This window comes from Oryctolagus cuniculus, chromosome 18 (assembly GCF_964237555.1).
Source record: "Oryctolagus cuniculus chromosome 18, mOryCun1.1, whole genome shotgun sequence".
Lineage (NCBI taxonomy): Eukaryota > Metazoa > Chordata > Mammalia > Lagomorpha > Leporidae > Oryctolagus > Oryctolagus cuniculus.
The window spans coordinates 1,622,182-1,639,529 of record NC_091449.1 but is presented as its reverse complement, the minus strand read 5'-3'; the positions used below and the strand labels follow the sequence as shown (position 1 = coordinate 1,639,529).

Sequence of the window (17,348 nt, the reverse complement as noted above, 5' to 3'; positions counted from 1 at the left end):
GGACTCCTAAATCAGGTGGCCAGTCCGTCTACATAAACAGAGTAAACACAAGGAAACCAGCAGCAAAGACTGAAATAATCAAGAGAGGGCATTGGGCATAGTGGTAAAGATGCCGCTTGAGACACCCACATCCCGGATCGGAGTGCCTGGGGTGGAGTCCTGGCTCCACTAGCAACTCCAGCTGCCTGCAGCCTATTGTGTGCCTGACGAGGCAGCAGATGATGGTCCAGGTACCTGGGCTGCTGCCATCCATGTGGGAGACCAGGTTGGAGTTCCTGGCTTTACCCACTATGCCACAACGCCAGCCCCTACTCCACTTCTGATCAAGCTCCCTGCTGATGTGCACAGGAAAGCAGTAGAAGATGGCTCAACTACTCAGGTCCCTGCTGCCCATGTAGGAACCCTGGATGGAGTCCTAGGTTCCTGACTTTGGGCTGGCTCACCCCTAGCAATTGTGGCCATTTTAGGAGTGAAGCAGCACAAGAAAGATCTCCAGCTCTCTCTATCTGTAACTCTGCCTTTATACTAAAGAGATAAATCTTGGGCCAGCGCCATGGCTCACTTGCTTAATACCCCACTTACCTGTCAAAAAATAAATGAAATAAATAAAGCAAGTTGCCCCACCCAAAATAAAGATTTATTTTGTTTATTTTTTGGGGGGTGCAACTTGCTTTATTAAACAGAAAACAGAATCTGTGTGGCAGGGAAGGCGAGGTCCCTCCCTCCTTCCCTGCCTCCTTCCTTCCTTCCTAGCTTCCCTCCCCGCTTCCCTCTCTCCCTCACTGTTTTTTTTTTTTAACTTTTATTTAGTAAATATAAATTTCCAAAGTGCAGTTTATAGATTACAATGGCTTCCCTGCCCCCAATAACTTCCCTCCCACTCGCACCCCTCCCATCTCCTGCTCCCTCTTCCATTCACATCAAGATTCATTTTCAATTATCTTTATAGACAGAAGATCGATTTAGTATCTATTAAGTAAAGATTTCATCAGTTTGTACCCACACAGAACATAAAGTGTAAACTACTGGTTCAGTACTAGTTATAGCGTTAATTCACATTGGGCAACACATTAATGACAGAGATCCCACATGGCCTAGTGGTTAGGATTCCTGGTTTTCACCCAGGCGGCCCAGGTTTGACTCCCAGTGTGGGAAGTTGAAAAGAAATCTTTAAAAAATAATTTTTCAGAATACCAAAAACAATTCCATGGTGAATGTAATTGAGTTAAACACTCGGACAGAAGAGACACTCCATTCATTGTCTATGATACACATTCAACGCACTTGTATTTCAGCTCCCACACCACTTTGTTGTATATACTTGATAGCTAGTTGTTTAAAAATATTATTAGAGAAAAAGATAAGGCAGAGAGGAAAATACTTCATTCATATCTCTCCCATCAGTTATTATAAAACATCCTTAACATGTTAACATCATGACATATACACATCTCATTTTTTTAGAAAAACACTTTTATTTGATTAAAAAGTACATGATTCCTATTAATTACATATTTCACCAAAGTGCATAGACAGAAATAATCATCCTACTTCCCAAGAGTTCCTGTCTGTTAACAGTAAGCAAATGAAATTCCAGGCCTCTACTATTTCGAGTTCATACAAAGCAAGCTGGAGGGATAGATGGATGAGCACATGTAAATATTTGGAACCAGATGTCTTCTACCTGAATGGGAACTCCATGAGGTCAGGGATTTTCTCTGCTGTGTTCCCTTCTATATACAGAGAGAGGAAGGGAGGGAGAGGGAGAGGGAGAGGGAGAAGAAGAGGGAGAGGGAGAGGTTTTCTATCTTTTAGCTCACTCCCCAAATGGCTGCCACAGCTGGAGCTTAGCCCATTGGAAGCCAGGAGCCAGGAGCTTCTTCCAGGTCTCACATGCAAGTGCAGGGGCCTAAGGACTTGGGCAATTTTCTGCTGCTTTCCCAGGCCATAGCAGAAAATAAGATGGGAAGTGGAGCAGCCGGGACAGGAACTGGTGCCCATATGGGATGCTGGTGCTGCAGGCAGAGGCTTTACCTGCTACACCACAGCACCAGCCCTTAACTTAATTTTTCTATGAACCTTTTGAAGTACTCTCATACTACTGGTACAATACCATGTCATTACATTTTCTTGTGTCTATTCCCAATTAGTGAATGTTTTTAAGTTTTTAAAGGAATGGTTATCACTGGTCATTATTCACTAAATTAAAATTTCATGAAGGTTTTTGGTTTATTGCTACATATTCAGTGTTTAAAACAAAAGACACTTTATATTTGATGAATGAATAAGCCAAATCATTCTTCACAAGATACTCCACTGAAGTCTTCACTGTTTCAATGGCCCAAGTGCTTGGGCCCCTGTACTTATGTGGAAGACCTAGAAGAAGTTCCTGGCTCCTGGTTTTGGATCAGCACAGCTCTGGCTGTTGAGGCCATTTGGGGAGTGAACCAGCAGATGGAAGATCTCTTCCCCTCTCTCTCTCTCTCTCTCAGCCTCCCTGTAACTTTCAAATAAATAAATGAATCTTTAAAAAAAAAGTCTTCACTGCTTCAGAAATAGCCTTCAAATACTAAAGCATTTCAGTACAAATTCCTGGGTGACTACTACATTCTACAATAAACGAAGGCATTCTCAAATTTTTCAAATTTATGGGACTCTTATTTGCTATGAATTCTCTTCTGGTGTCTCAGAAGATATGACTTGTCAGCAAAGGCTTTCCCACACTCAGAACATTTGTAAGGCTTTTGTCCACTATGCGTTTTTTTATGCAAACTGAGGTTTAGCTTCCGGCTGAAGGATTTTCCACATTCATTACATGCATAGACTCTTTCTCCAACATGAATTTTCTGATGACTGTGAAGGTTTGACTTCTGAAAAAAAGCTTTGCCACATCTAGCACATTCAAAGGGTTTCTTTCCGGTATGGATTTTCTTATGTTGAATGAGATTTTTCCTCTGGATGAAGGTATTGCCACACAGATCACACTCATAAGCTCTCTCTCCAGAATGAATTTTCTCATGATCAATGACATTTGACTTCTGGGAAAAGGCCTTTTCACATATGCTACATTTATAGGGTTTCTCTCCCGTGTGTATTCTCTGGTGTTTCATAAGGTCGGACTTGTAAATGAAAGTTTTTTCACAGTCCTTACACCCATAGGGTTTTTGCCCCGTGTGGATTTTTTTATGTTGAAAGAGGGTCGCATACTGCTTGTAGGATTTGCCACATTCATTACATTCATAGGCTTTCTTGGCATTATGAGTTTTCTCATGATTAATGAGGCATGACTTCCAGAAAAAGCCTTTCTCACAGGTCTTACATTTATAGGGTTTCTCTTCAGTGTGACTTTTCTGATGCTGGATGAGATTGAGCTTCTGCTTGTAGGCTTTTCCACACTCACCGCATGCGTAGGGCTTTTCCTCCATGTGAGTTTTCTGATGCTTACTGAACTTCCACTGCTTACTGAATGCTTTTCCACATTTGCTGCATTCAAAGGCTTTCTCCCCAGCATGCATCCGCAGGTGACTCAGAAGGCATGCTTTGGAACTGAATAGCTTTCTACAGAAATCACATTCAAATTGTGTCTCTGCCAGTTTGGATGCATTATGGCCAACCAATTTCCTGAATCTCTTAGATTCATGAGAGTTGTTTTTTACACAGCTTTTCATATCCACACTCTGTTCCAGATCTCTCCCAAACAGGTCATGGTCTATGAGTGGGGGACTTGAAGTAGTATCATCTCTGTTTGAAGGAAGTGTTTCTTCCCGTTCAACGCCTTTCTGCTTGGTCACTGCTGCGTTCTTGATCGATGATGCAGCGTCTCTCTTGAGATCTTCCTCCACTGCCTGGAGTCTCCAAGCACACGCTTCTAAAATCGAACACAGAGAAGTTTCCTGTGTCAGATTTTCCACTCCCATGATTGAAATGAAATGTCATAAACAGTCTATTGGGGCAATCATTCTGCACTGCGCCCTAATGTCTCTGGGAAACTGGACTTAATCTAACCTCAGCGAGGTGTTAAAGGATGTAACTTATGTATAACCAAGCAGATGTGCTGTTGGGGCAACCACAGGTACTGCAATCAAGACATCAGTTAGTGTAGAACAAACTGATTTACTGTTGACTGTTTACAAAAAGTAAAACTCCACATAAAAATTGTAGTTTTAACTCCACATAGACAAAATATAACTCAACATCTACTGCAGCCTTGTAATCATTTGTGAGTTACCTGTAACACATGCATTCTGATTTTCTCTCATTAATAAACATATATTTATATAACTGTTTATAATTGGCTTGTTCTTTTTGGTTAAGATAATCTAGGTTTCTCAGTACGCCCAAACATAAAAGAAACCCTAAGGCCAGAGACTCTATGATATGGCTCCCAAATTCATGCAGGTTAGTCCCAAAACTCATGTTAGGGGACTGAGAGGAATATAGTACAACAGGGGCAGTCCCTGTATTTTCTTTTTAAAGATTTATTTGTTTATTTGAAAGGCAGAGTTACAGAGAGGCTGAGGCAGAGAGAGAGAGAGAGAGGGAGAGAGAGGAAGTCTTCCATCCACTGGTCCACTACCTAGGTGGCCACAATAGCTGGAGCTGTGCTGATTTGAAGCCAGGAGCCAGAAGCTTCTTCCAGTCTCCCACAAGGGTACAGGGGCCCAAGGACTTGGCCATCTTGTACTGCTCTCCCAGGCTATAACAGAGAGCTGAATCGCAAGTAGAGCAGCCAGGACTCAAACCAGTACTCATATGGCATGCTGACATGGCAGACAGTGGCTTTACCCGCTATGCCACAGCGCCAGCCCTGCAGTCCCTGTATTTTGCTGTGTGGTGCTCCCTACCACTCTGGGACTCTGTCACCATAGGCTGAGGCTTTGGGGCGCACCTGATCTTGGACTGCTAAGCTCCAAAACTCTGAGTTGAAAATGTATCTCTTTCCTTATAAAATTATCCTGCCTTAGGTTTTTTTTTTTTTTTTTAAGACTTGTTTGTTTATTAGAAAAGCAGAGTTACAGAGAGGCAGGGGCAGAGAGAGAGAGGTCTTCCATCTGCTGGTTCACTCCACAAATGGCTGCAATGGCCAGAGCTGGGCCGATCTGAAGCCAGGAGTCAGGAGCTTCTTCTGGGTCTCCCAAAGGGGTACAGGGGCCCAAGGACTTGGGCCACCCTCTGTACTTTCCCAATTGCATTGGCAGAGAGCTGGATCAGAAGTGGAGGAGCCAGGACTCAAACCAGCACTCATATGGGATGCCCGCACTGCAGGCGGCAGCTTTACCTGATATGCCACAGCACCAGCCCCCCTAGGTATTTTTTATAATGATGAAAAGTTGGCCAATACAGGTTCTGAGAACAAAACTAATATTGAAGAAATTGCGGGGAGAAACTTATACACATAGGTACAAAAGAACAGTTAAGACTCCAGTTACTTGCTGTAACCATTTCATTCTTATCTGCATATACAGTTGTGTAGCCTGACCTGCCCACAGGAACATGACAGAACCAGGTCCCCCAGACTCAGCCCAGCCCAACATCAAAAGGGGAGCAGGCAGAAGCCTGTGTCCTAGCCAGCAGCTTTTGGGAGACAGAATATGTATTTTTTTTTCTTAAGGTACAGGGCCAGGGCTGGCTCTGTTGAAGTAGTGGGTTAAGCCTCAGTCTACAGCACTGGCATCCTATGTGGACACCGGTTCGAGTCCTGACTGTTCCACTTCTGATCCTGCTCCCTGCTAATGCACCTTGGAAAGCAGTGGAAGATGACCCAAGTCCCAGTGCTGTGGCTATCTGGGGAGTGAACCAGCAGATGGAAGATTTCTCTAACTCTGCCTTTCAAATAAATAAATAAATATTTAATAATAATAAAGGGGAAAAAAAGGCACAGGGCCAAGATAATGGAGGACTTCCAGGTAAGGTCGGGAGTGTCAGATCTCACGAGGAGCACAAAAGAGGAAAGAAATGAGCCACAGCTTCCGGAGCGCTGCTGAGCGGCCTGCACCGGACTGCAAGAGACCCAGCACACGGGAGCTGAGAGCTCAGGGCGAGAAGAGAACAGTTCTCATCTGCAAAGGAAAACACAGCACCTGCACACTGAGGCTGTCCCAGCCATTCCCAGTCACTGCCAAATGGTTCCTCTTTAACAGGACAGCTGGCTTCCCGGGACCTTGGCCCACCGGTGCTGCCCTGATTACCTCGTCCGCTGCTGCTCAGCCCCTCGCCTCCCACCGTCCAGGGCTCTTCTCCGCGCTCCAGCCTCAAGATCACCTCAGGTTTGCTGGCTTCCTCTTGGCCTGTTTGTAGGAAACACCACAGGGCTTGGTGGGGTGGCGTAAGGGCGGGGGCGGGGGGGGGGGGGGTGTTGGTTTGTGGGGGGGTGTTTTGTGAGCATGCATTTCTTCCATGTGGGAGTGTTATAAACGTGTGTGAATGTTGCCATGTGGGTGCTCCTGAGTGTGAGTATGAGTGTGAGGCTTTGTGTGTGGGTGTTTTCGTGAACGTGTGAGATGAGGGTGCCATTGGTTGAGGGGGATGAGGTGAATGGACAGGGAAGCTGCTGTGTTAAGGAATCCACATGAGCAGTCAAACCAAACAGAACAAAGAAAGGCTTTTCTTCCTGGGGGATGAAGCTTTCCCAAGAACCAGGGTCAGGGCTGGGCTGAAGGGGTAGGGGCCTCATCCGCAGGGCACCACCCTGGAAGTGAGCATCTGAGCTGTCCTTCACTGCACCCTACTCCCGGCTCAGCCCAGTGAGGGGCACCTCGAGGATGGGCCCTTCAGCCACACAGTGGCCTGCCCACACATTTCAGACCTCATGTGTTAAGTCACCCACCCTGGCAGCCGTGCTGGGCCAGGGAGACCACGTTGCTGTAGTTCTCCAGCATCACATCCCTGTGCAAACGCCTCTGCCTGGGGGTCAGCCACTGCCATTCTTCCTGCGTAAAGTTCACACTGACGTCCTCGAAGGTCACGCTTCCCTGGAACGAGAGATTCCCCGTGAGGGCTGGGATACAAGGCGTTGCTGCCCCTGAACCGAGCTGTAATTCTGTGTGGAATTCACCAGGCAGTTTCTCTGGAGCCTGAAATGTCTTGCCGGGCGCCATCAACCCAAGATCTATGTGGTGGAATGAGAAGGCCATGCCAAGGTGGCCACTGGCAAGCGAGTGTCAGTTACTCAGGAATGGCTTTGAAGCCCACCTGGCAATGGAGCCTGCCTGGCAACAGGCTGTGATTGGATGGATTTGAAGCTGCCTGGCAACAGGCTGTGATTGGATGGCTTTGGAAACTGCCTGGCAACAGGCTGTGATTGGTTGGGGCATAGACCGCCCCTTGACCAGATTGGCTGGTCTTGGCTATATAAGCTATTGTACCAACTGAAATAAACGAGTCTGTGGGCTGCTCGCCTCAAGCCTGCTTTCACCCGACTCCCCGGGTCTGTGTGGTGACTCCGAGCCTCTTGCCCCCACCACGCTGCTCCTCTCAGAAATGAATCCACTGCAACATTGTTGAGAAATCAAAAGCAACAGATCTACTCATGAGGCCACTGTCTCCCTCAAAACTCCTGCCATCCCACACACACTCCTGAATTCCACTTCCAGAATCTCAACCCCATTCAGCCACTTTCCTTGCCCCACTGCTCACTGATCTGTGCTGCCACCTTTTCCTCAGAGCAGGGCAGCAGCTGCCTCATCTGAATAGACCCTTTCTAATCTGGTTCCCAGTCAGCATGGGAACTAGATGGTGCCATCCCTTAATTTAGTGGGTTTTCTTGCTTTCCTCCTGGAAAATAACAATAATAATAATAATAATATTAATAATAATAATAAACTTTAAGAAAGGGTGGGAGACGGCCTTTACATTCCCTGCAGTGTTGCACTCCCACTCCATGTCTGTCTGCATCTCACGTCATCGAGGGCTATATCAGCATTTCATTTCTGCCACTCAGTGTTGGGAATCACACTTGCAAAGTACAGGCCTTTGTTGTCCACTGAAAAATCTCACCTCTTGAGGCTGGCATGGATTGTCTTCTTGGACAGAGGAACTTTGCAGTGGCTGTTATGTTCCAGTCCGCTTTTCCTGCCAAAACCAGATTCCAACCTCGGGCTTCAGTGGCTTAATTTTAACAGTTATGAGGAAACAACGCTGCTTAGCTGGTTACTTTTTGCTGCTCCATGAATTCTGTGCACTTGGCTTCAGTTCTGATCTGCATCAGTTTATTGTGCAGATTCTTTTTGTTGTTGTTGTTGTTCGTGGTGTTTTTTAAACCACTGAATATAATATAAACATATCCCCTTCCTATCAAGAAGTCTTAGTGAAGATTTTTAGTTGTTGAATAATATTTCATTGTTTCAAAACACTCAACTGTTCCCAAAGAGATATTTATGTTTTCCCATTTGTTTGATGTTATAAATAATACTGTAATAAACATCTTTGTGCACAAGGCACTGTTTCTTTATGATAGTGACTAAGTTTGAGCTGTTATAACAAGTACCCAAAACAGCATGACTTATCAATGGTAGAAGGTTATTTCTCCCAGTTTTGGATGCTGGTAACCTGAGATCAGAATGCCAGCATGGTCAGGTTTTTTGTTTTTTGTTTTGTTGTTGTTGTTCGTGGTGTTTTTTAAACCATTGAATATAATATAAACATATCCTATTGTGCAGATTCTAAGAATGCTGCCAAATGAACACAGGACAAAGCTGAGGGAACACATATTAAATATATCAATAATTAGAGGAATATACTGGGGTGATACATTCATAATACTGTTATGTCTGGGGCAAAACAATTGACTGGATTTGTGGAAGCAGTGGTCAGATGTTCAGCTTTGATAGGAAAGAACTTAGAGCATGATATCTTTTAGCATATATACGAAAAGGAGGAGGAAAATATGCCAAAAGACTAGCAAGTTGCACATGGTTGACAGATAGTTCATTTTGATGATGTGAACTTACTGAAAAACTCAGGGGTGGGTGTTTAGTGCGGTTATTAAGCCACAGCTCAGGATGCCCACCAACATTCCATACTGGAGTGCCTGGGCGCAAGTCCCAGCTCCACTTCCCACTCCAGCTCCATGCTAATATGTCCTGTGGGAGGCAGCACATGATGGCTCAAGGAGCAGGGTTCCTGGCTTGGACGTGGCCCAGCCTGGCTATTGCAGGTGTTTGGAGAATGAGTCAGCAGATGGAAGGTCTCTCCCTCTCTCTTTCAAGCAATTAACAACAACAACAACACACACACACACAAACTCACCCTAACATGGTTCATTTCGTATCCTTTTCCAGCCCAAACAGTCCTGGAAGGAAAACCTGAGGAAAAATGGAAAGAACTGTGAGAAAGCAGAATGGCTCTGGTACTCACCAGTCATCCTATGTAGAAAGCGCCACACACCAGCTCCTCATAAGAGCCCTACTGCACCTACACCCCTTTCGGGGCACCGGGTGACTCTGAGCTGTGTCACTGATTTCATTGAGTGTAGTGTGCAACTTCCATGCTTCATTGTATCATCACCTCTCAGAACCTGCAGTCCTGCTTCCAATCATTTGCTTAAGCAATAACGAGAGTGAAAATAACCCAAGTCTGAGACATCTCTTTATATCTTATGTTCCTATGTTCTTATCAAACAACTGGGAACAGCCTACATAAATAAATGGATAAGTGGTCCCTTGAGGAAATTATGGTGCAAACTCATAAGCTCATAACAAAACCAAGGGTCATGCAGTTTTCAAAGACCTGGTTTTCTCCTTGTGCAAACCTAGTCAGGCCAGTTCCCAAGTGTTCATGCATTTGCCAACACGGACAGGACAGAGGCTACACTGGCTTGGAACCCTCTGTCAGCCGTGGCAGGAGCAGAGGCATGTCCTGAGACTGCGGGGGTCTATGTGAAATCTCTGCCTCCTCTGAGAGGGAATGGTTCCCACGCGACTGCAGCTGTCCCCAAACGTTTTCCAAGTCAGAGTCTTCCCCGTATGCAAAAGCAGCATTGGCCAGCAGACTCAAGGCCACACCATCCACAAGAGGCGGGGTTTGTGGTGTAGCAGGAACCCAGCCAGAGCTCAGGGTGAGGACAGTGGACACATCTTGCCTGATGCTCAGTTGCTTCATTTCTGGCCATACTTTGTTTTCGATTTTCACTGTTCTGTGCAGAACGGGGCAGACTGTTTCGGAGGGAGCGTCGTGGAGGCTTACCCTGGGGGATGTGTTAGGAGGAGCAAATGGTTTTTCCTGAGCCTTGGCTGCTGAACACAGACCACCCCTGTTCACTATCGATCTTTTTAAGACTTATTTATGTATTTTAAATGCAGAGTTACAGAGAAAGACAGAGAGACAGTGACAAAGAGCTTCCATCCACTGGTTCACTCCCCAGATGGCTGCAATTGCCAGTATTGGGCTAGGCTGAAGCCAGGAGCCAGGAGCTTCATCTGTTCTCCCACGTGGGTACACGGGCTCAAACACTTGAACCATATTCTGCTGCTTTTCCCAGGCCATTAGCACAGAGCTGGAGTGCAAACAGAGCAGACGGAACATGAAGCAGTGCCCGTATGGGATGCCAGTGACCAGGCGGTGGCTGTACCCACTCTGTCACCATGCTGGCCCCCCACTACATATCTTTTTGCTAGGATGTTTCTAGCAGAAAAATATTTTTGCCTAAATGCATTTTAGGCTCTATTATATGTGAAAAACAAAACTAACCAAAATAGGCAGATTTTCAGTAGGAATGAAAAACTTGGTCTTGGGGCCAGCACCTTGGCACAGTAGGTTAATCCTCCACCTGAGGCGCCGGCAACCCATATGGGTGCCGGTTCTAGTCCCTGCTGCTCCTCTTCCTATCCAGCTCTCTGCTATGGCCTGGGAAAGCAGAAGATGGTCCAAGTGCTTGGGCCCCTGCACCCACGTAGGAGACCTGGAGGAAGCACCTGGCTCCTGGCTTCAGACAGGCATAGCTCTGGCCATTGCGGCCATTTGAGGACTGAACCAACATAAGGAAGACGTTTCTCTGTCTCTTCCTCTCACTGTCTGTAACTACCTCTTATAAATAAATAAAAATCTTTTAAAAAAAGTTACTTTAAAAAAAAGAAAAACTTGGTCTTGATATCTTAATAAGTGTAGCATTCAGTGACAGGTTCAATAAGTTAATCAATTTATCTAAAAATATAAGCATGTATTGAATTGTTATATGGCATGTCATAAATATGTGCAATTATTGTGTTAATTAAAAAGAAAAAGACTGCAGAAACAAAGCCCAGAGCGCTAGGGAAGCCCTGTGGGAGCTTTCTTCCACAAGTGCTGAGTGGAACAAAAGAGCCAACTTGGGGACTCAGAAACTTTACCCTCCCCCACTTCCTACAGCCACCCTGTCCTAAAGGAACGCCGGTGGCTGCAGCATGTATTCTAAAGTTGGAATTGTTCAAGGAAGATTAGCATGGTTCCTGCACAAGGAAGACACAAATTTGAGAAATGTTCCATATTTTGCACCATCCCTGGGTGGCCATTCAACTAACTGACCAGTTTGAAGACAACAGTGTGAGTTCAAGCAAAACTTTAAGACAAACTAATCAAGATTTTTTTTTTTTTTACAGAGTTAGACAGTGAGAGAGAGAGAGAGAGACAGAGAGAAAGGTCTTCCTTTTGCCGTTGGTTCACCCTCCAATGGCCGCCACGGCCAACGCGCTGTGGCCAGCGCACCGCGCTGATCTGATGGCAGGAGCCAGGTACTTATCCTGGTCTCCCATGGGGTGCAGGGCCCAAGCACTTGGGCCATCCTCCACTGCACTCCCGGGCCACAGCAGAGAGCTGACCTGGAAGAGGGGCAACCGGGACAGAATCCAGCACCCCAACTGGGACTAGAATCCGGTGTGCCAGCGCCACAGGCAGAGGATTAGCCTAGTGAGCTGTGGCACCAGCCTAGCTAAGATTTTTTTTTTTAAGGACTCCATAATGATACAGAGTAAAATCCTTACTGGAGAATCACTACTCATACTTTATGCCTGCAACTAATGGCAAAATGATAAAGCAGGCCGGCGCCGCGGCTCACTAGCCTAATCCTCCGCCTTGCGGCGCTGGCACACCGGGTTCTAGTCCCGGTCGGGGCGCCAGATTCTGTCCCGGTTGCCCCTCTTCCAGGCCAGCTCTCTGCTGTGGCCCGGGAGTGCAGTGGAGGATGGCCCAAGTGCTTGGGCCCTGCACCCCAAGGGAGACCAGGAGAAGTACCTGGCTCCTGCCATCAGATCAGCGCGGTGCGCCGGCCTCAGCCCGCCGGCCGCGGCTGCCATTGGAGGGTGAACCAACGGCAAAAGGAAGACCTTTCTCTCTGTCTCTCTCTCTCTCTCACTGTCCACTCTGCCTGTCAAAAAAAAAAAATGCAGACATGACTAGAAGTGCATACAGAAACAAAGAAGACCCCCAAAATTCCAGTGACTTCTGACCACGCCCAAAATTGGGGAAATTGAACAGAGTTGATTGACACACAGCAAACCCAGGATCTAGCAAAGTCGGTTGCCTCCCTTTCCAGAGCCCGTGGAACATGCACACAGCGCCAAGCATAACCACATTAGGTGGGAGAAGTCCGTGCCGGTTACAGGCAATCATTTAGAATATAAACCTGTAAAGGTTTTTCAGTGTACTGGGGGTGGCACACAGGGAGGCAGGAGTATTGACATTCTCCTCAGTGCTCCTAAATTAGTGGTTACTTCTAAATTCCCTGAGGACAACACACCCTCCCACTCCTCCCTGTCCTGGGGCCCTCTGTAATGGCTCAGAGGCTGGCCTCTCTGGGACTTGAGAAGAGATTAGAGCCACTGGAGAATTCTCTAGAACAGAGAGGCCCCAGGTCCTGTCCTAAGTGGGTGAGCTTGGACCTCTGGGTTCCTCCTCAGCTCTCTAAGTGGCTCCGAAACAAAGTTGGAGAAACGCTGGATTAGTTTTAGTGCAGATAGTATAGTGCTGTGTTAAAAGTGGAAATGATTAACAAATTTAAAAATCTGTAGGTTCCTCTAACTTGCCAGAAATTCAACAAAATTATTGAAAGCAATCATGAGTCAAAATAGAAATCAGGGGCTGGCGCCGTGGCACGGTAGTTTAATCCTCTGCCTGCTGCGCCGGCATCCTATATGGGTACAGGGTCTAGTTCCGGCTGCTCCTCTTCTGATCCAGATCTCTGCTATGGTCTGGGAAAGCAGTAGAAGATGGCCCAAGTGCTTAGTCCCCTGCAGCTGCATGGGAGACCTGGAAGAAGCTCCTGGCTCCTGGCTTCGGATTGGCGCAGCTCCGGCCATTATGGCCATTTGGGCAGTGAAACCAGTGGAAGGAAGACCTTTCTCTCTGCCTCTTCCTCTCACTGTCTGTAACTCTGCCTCTCAAATAAATAAAATATTTTTTAAAATGTGTAAATAGAAATCAATCTCCTAAATTAAGAGTAGCTATAAAATGACCTGTATAAAAACACTTTTATTTTAAAAGATTTATGTGTTTGTTTGATAGTCAGAGTTACAGAGGGGGAGGGGTGAGGGAGAGAGATCTTCCATTAGCAGGTTCACTCCCAAGACTGCCGAGCAGGCCGGAGCTGGGCCAGGCCAAAGCCCAGAGCCAGGAGCCTCCTCCAGGCCTCCCAAGTAGGTGCAGGGGCCCAAACACTTGGGCCATTCCCCACTGCCCCTCCCAGGCCATTAGCAGGGAACTAGATTGAAGTGGAGCAATCAGGACACGAACCAGGGATGCCAGCATTGGAGGCAGCAGCTTCACCCGCTATACCACAATGCTAGCCCCCAAAATATCATTTTTTAAGTCTTTCACATATCATCTCTCTGAAGCTATTGGAGGTACACACAAATGAGGCAGTAGGCCAAAAGGGGTTCCGGAAAACAGGGGTCCCAGCACAGGAGTATTAAGGGGAATCCCTGGCCACCAGCAGTGCCAATCGTAGCAGCCATGGTCTACCAGGGCATGGAGGTTCCGGGAAGGAGGTCTCTAAGAAGACACCCAGAACTGATATAAGAGATACTGAAAGGGGGCCAGCACTGGGGCACAGCCCCTAAAGCAGCCACCCGACACGCCGGCATCCCATATGAGCACTTGGTGTCCCAGTTACTCCACTTCTGATCCAGCTCCCGCAAGAAAACCAGCGGCAGATGACCCAAGTACTTGGGCCCCTGCTACCCTTGTGGGAGACAGAATGGAGTTCCTGGTCCCTAGCTCTGGCCTGGCCCAACCCTAGCCATTGGGGCCATTTGGGGAATGAACAGTGGATGGAAGATCTTTCTGTCTCCCTCTTTCTCTGTCACTCTGCCTTTAACATAAAAAATTAAAAAAAAATCCCAACCTTTCAAATCATAAAACATTTTGCTTTCAAGGGAAAAAAGAATAGCTTACCTCCAACTGCACTGGCAAGACGATTCCCTGGTCTTTTCTTCTAGGGTGTATTGGAAATGAAGACATGCATTCGCATGGAAAAGCTAAACTAGTGATCAAGGTAAGCTTAATCTACATCATAATCCAGTCAGGACACCACCAACTTTGATCACACCCTGTCAAGCCCCACCTGATCTGATCAGGGCTCTACCTTGTCCTAATTCCCAATTATTTCCTCTATCTCCTCAAATATGAAGAACTCCCATGAAAATTGTGATTACAGGGGCTGGGGTGGTGACATGGTGGCGGGTAAAGCCACTGTCTGTGATGCCAGCACCCCAAGTTCATTTCCCTGCTGCTCCACTTCTAATCCAGCTCTGTGATAATGGCCTGGGAGGGGCAGCAGAGGATGGCCCAAGGGCTTGAATCTCGGCACCCACGTGGGAGATCCCCAGGAAGCTCCTGGCTCCAGGCTTCAGTCTGGCACAGCCCTAGCCATAGTGGCCATTGGGGAGTGAACCAGCAGATGGGAGATAGCTCTCTTCCTCTGACTACCAAACGAATGAGTCTTTTAAAAACATAGATAAATAGATATCAAAGTCTTATTTTTAAATATGTTCAACATGTTTCCAATGAAAATTTTAAAAATTTCATGGAAGTAAAAAATTTCATCTTAAATTGAAATAGTAAAAAACAAAAATTGAAATAGTAAGCAAGAAAAAACAAAACCTTTACCCACATGGCATAAAGCCAAGTGAAATAAATTAAAAGAAAATATCACAACCTCATTGGTTTTTCTTCTTCTTCTTTTTTTTTTTATTTGACAAGTAGAATTACAGACAGTGAGAGAGAGAGAGACAGAGAGAAAGGTCTTCCTTCCATTGGTTCACTCCCCAAATGGTTGCAACGGCCGGAGCTGCGCCAATCTGAAGCCAGGAGCCAGGTACTTCCACTTGGTCCCCCATGCTGGTGCAGGGCCCAAGCACTTGGGCCATCCACCACTGCCTTCCCGGGCCACAGCAGAGAGCTGGACTGGAAGAGGAGCAGCCGGACTAGAACCAGCACCCACCTCATTGTTTTTTCAATGGTTAAAAAAAATAAGAAAAGAAAAAAAAAAAAAGAAAGAAAACAAATATCTGAGACTTCATCAGAAACATTGATATAAAAATGAAAGTGAAAGCTAAAAATAGACTTTGATTTTTATAAACTCTTTGTTTCTGCTTGAAAACAACTTGCAAACTGAAAATGGTTTACCTGAAATGCCTTGAGAAAGAGGGCCGAAAGCAGCTGACACCAGAGAGAGAGATGGACACCCTCCAGCCATCCGGGAGGCTTCACTCTGAAGAAACCAGCACGCCACTCGGGTCCCTTAGTCTGGGTCTTGAATTTAAATTTCAGCTATGGCAGCACAGCCCTTCCTACCCAGGCACCGCATTAGGCAGCACAAGTCTATCTAACTCCCTGTTTCCCACGAATTCATTAGCATTTCTCCGCCTCCGGTCTCTGGGAGGGGCTCAGTTAAACAGGGTATGAATGGATAAAGTGAGTCAGTGACTTAAAACTGTCATGTTTTCAAGGTTGTCACATATAATCTGTGAAGTAGTTAAATGGGAAATAAGCTTTAAAATTTTCACGGTTGGTTGGGCCCTGCACCAGCATGGGAGACCAGGAGAAGCACCTGGCTCCTGGCTTTGGATCAGCGCGATGCACTGGCTGCAGTGCGCGGGCCGCGGCGGCCATTGGAGGGTGAACCAATGGCAAAAGGAAGACCTTTCTCTCTGTCTCTCCCTCTCTCACTGTCCACTCTGCCTGTCAAAAAAAAGGGGGGGGGGGGGCCGGCGCCACGGCTCACTACCCTAATCCTCCGCCTTGCGGCACCGGCACATCGGGTTCTAGTCCCGGTCGGGGCGCCAGATTCTGTCCCGGTTGTCCCTCTTCCAGGCCAGCTCTTTGCTGTGGCCCGGGAGTGCAGTGGAGGATGGCCCAGGTGCTTGGGCCCTGCACCCCAAGGGAGACCAGGAGAAGCACCTGGCTCCTGCCATCGGATCAGTGTAGTGCGCCGGCCACAGCGCGCGGGCCACGGCAGCCATTGGAGGGTGAACCAACGGCAAAAGGAAGACCTTTCTCTCTGCCTTTCTAGAGAAAGACTCTGCCTGTCAAAAAAAAAAAATTTTTTTTTCATGGTTGGGAGCCATTGGTGTGGTGCAATGGGTTAGGCTGCCAGTCTGTAAAGCTGGCATTCTATATGGGTGCCCATTCTGGTCCTCGCTGCTCCACCTGGGTCCCGGCTCCCAGCTACCATGCCTGGGAAAGCAGTGGAAGATGGCCCAAGTGTTCCTGGCCCAGGCCTGGCCCAGTCCCAGTCATTGTCGCCATATGGGGAGTGAGCCAATAGGTGGAAGATCTGTCTCTCTGTAACTCTGCCTTTCAAGTGAATACATTTAAAAAAATTGTCATGGGTATAACGTTATTTATTAAAAGGGATGCCAATGTCTTGCCAGGCAAAACAGCTTAAGCCACTAGGTTACAACATTGGCCCCAGACTATTTAAACTATTTTTAAAGCTATACTATTTTTAAATAGTCTAGTATATTACTATTTTTTAAAGCTAAAATTAAATCCCGTGGTGATTAATTAGAATCAGAAGTCCCAATATGGATTCATTCCTAATGTATATACAGATAAAGAGACACGGAAGTGCATGCAAAGGGAATGTGTCTCGTATTGGAAGCTGAGATAAACGTGGGCTATCTTTGTTGAGGATAGACCTAGCCCGCCCATGAATTCCTTCGGCTATTCAGGGTTTTATATGGTTCCATACGAATTTTAGGATTTTTTTTCTTTTCCTTCAAAGAATGCTCTGTCTCCAAAAATAGCCTAAAAATGACCAACAGGTACCTGAAAAAGTGCCCACCACTCCCAGTCCTCAGGGGAATGTAAATCAATCTCCCGGGCGACCTTCTCACACCTGTTAGGATGGCGATCCAGAGGCGGGCACGCAGGCACGC

The 17,348-nt window shown here is 46.7% G+C and overlaps 1 protein-coding gene and 1 pseudogene across 1 annotated transcript; one reads left to right on the top strand and one right to left on the bottom strand.

Annotated features, from left to right (window-relative positions):
- Positions 1 to 2,657: 2,657 nt before the first annotated feature.
- ZIM3 (zinc finger imprinted 3) lies at positions 2,658 to 7,513 on the bottom strand. Its single transcript, XM_002721904.2, has 3 exons — positions 6,827 to 7,513; positions 6,189 to 6,287; positions 2,658 to 3,868 (listed from the first exon to the last, which is right to left on the bottom strand). The coding sequence occupies exons 1-3, from the start codon at positions 7,131 to 7,133 to the stop codon at positions 2,658 to 2,660; spliced, it is 1,617 nt and encodes a 538-aa protein (XP_002721950.2). The 5' UTR covers positions 7,134 to 7,513.
- A 3,854-nt stretch (positions 7,514 to 11,367) lies between these two features.
- LOC127488025 (U6 spliceosomal RNA) lies at positions 11,368 to 11,466 on the top strand (annotated as a pseudogene).
- The last annotated feature ends 5,882 nt before the right edge of the window (positions 11,467 to 17,348 follow it).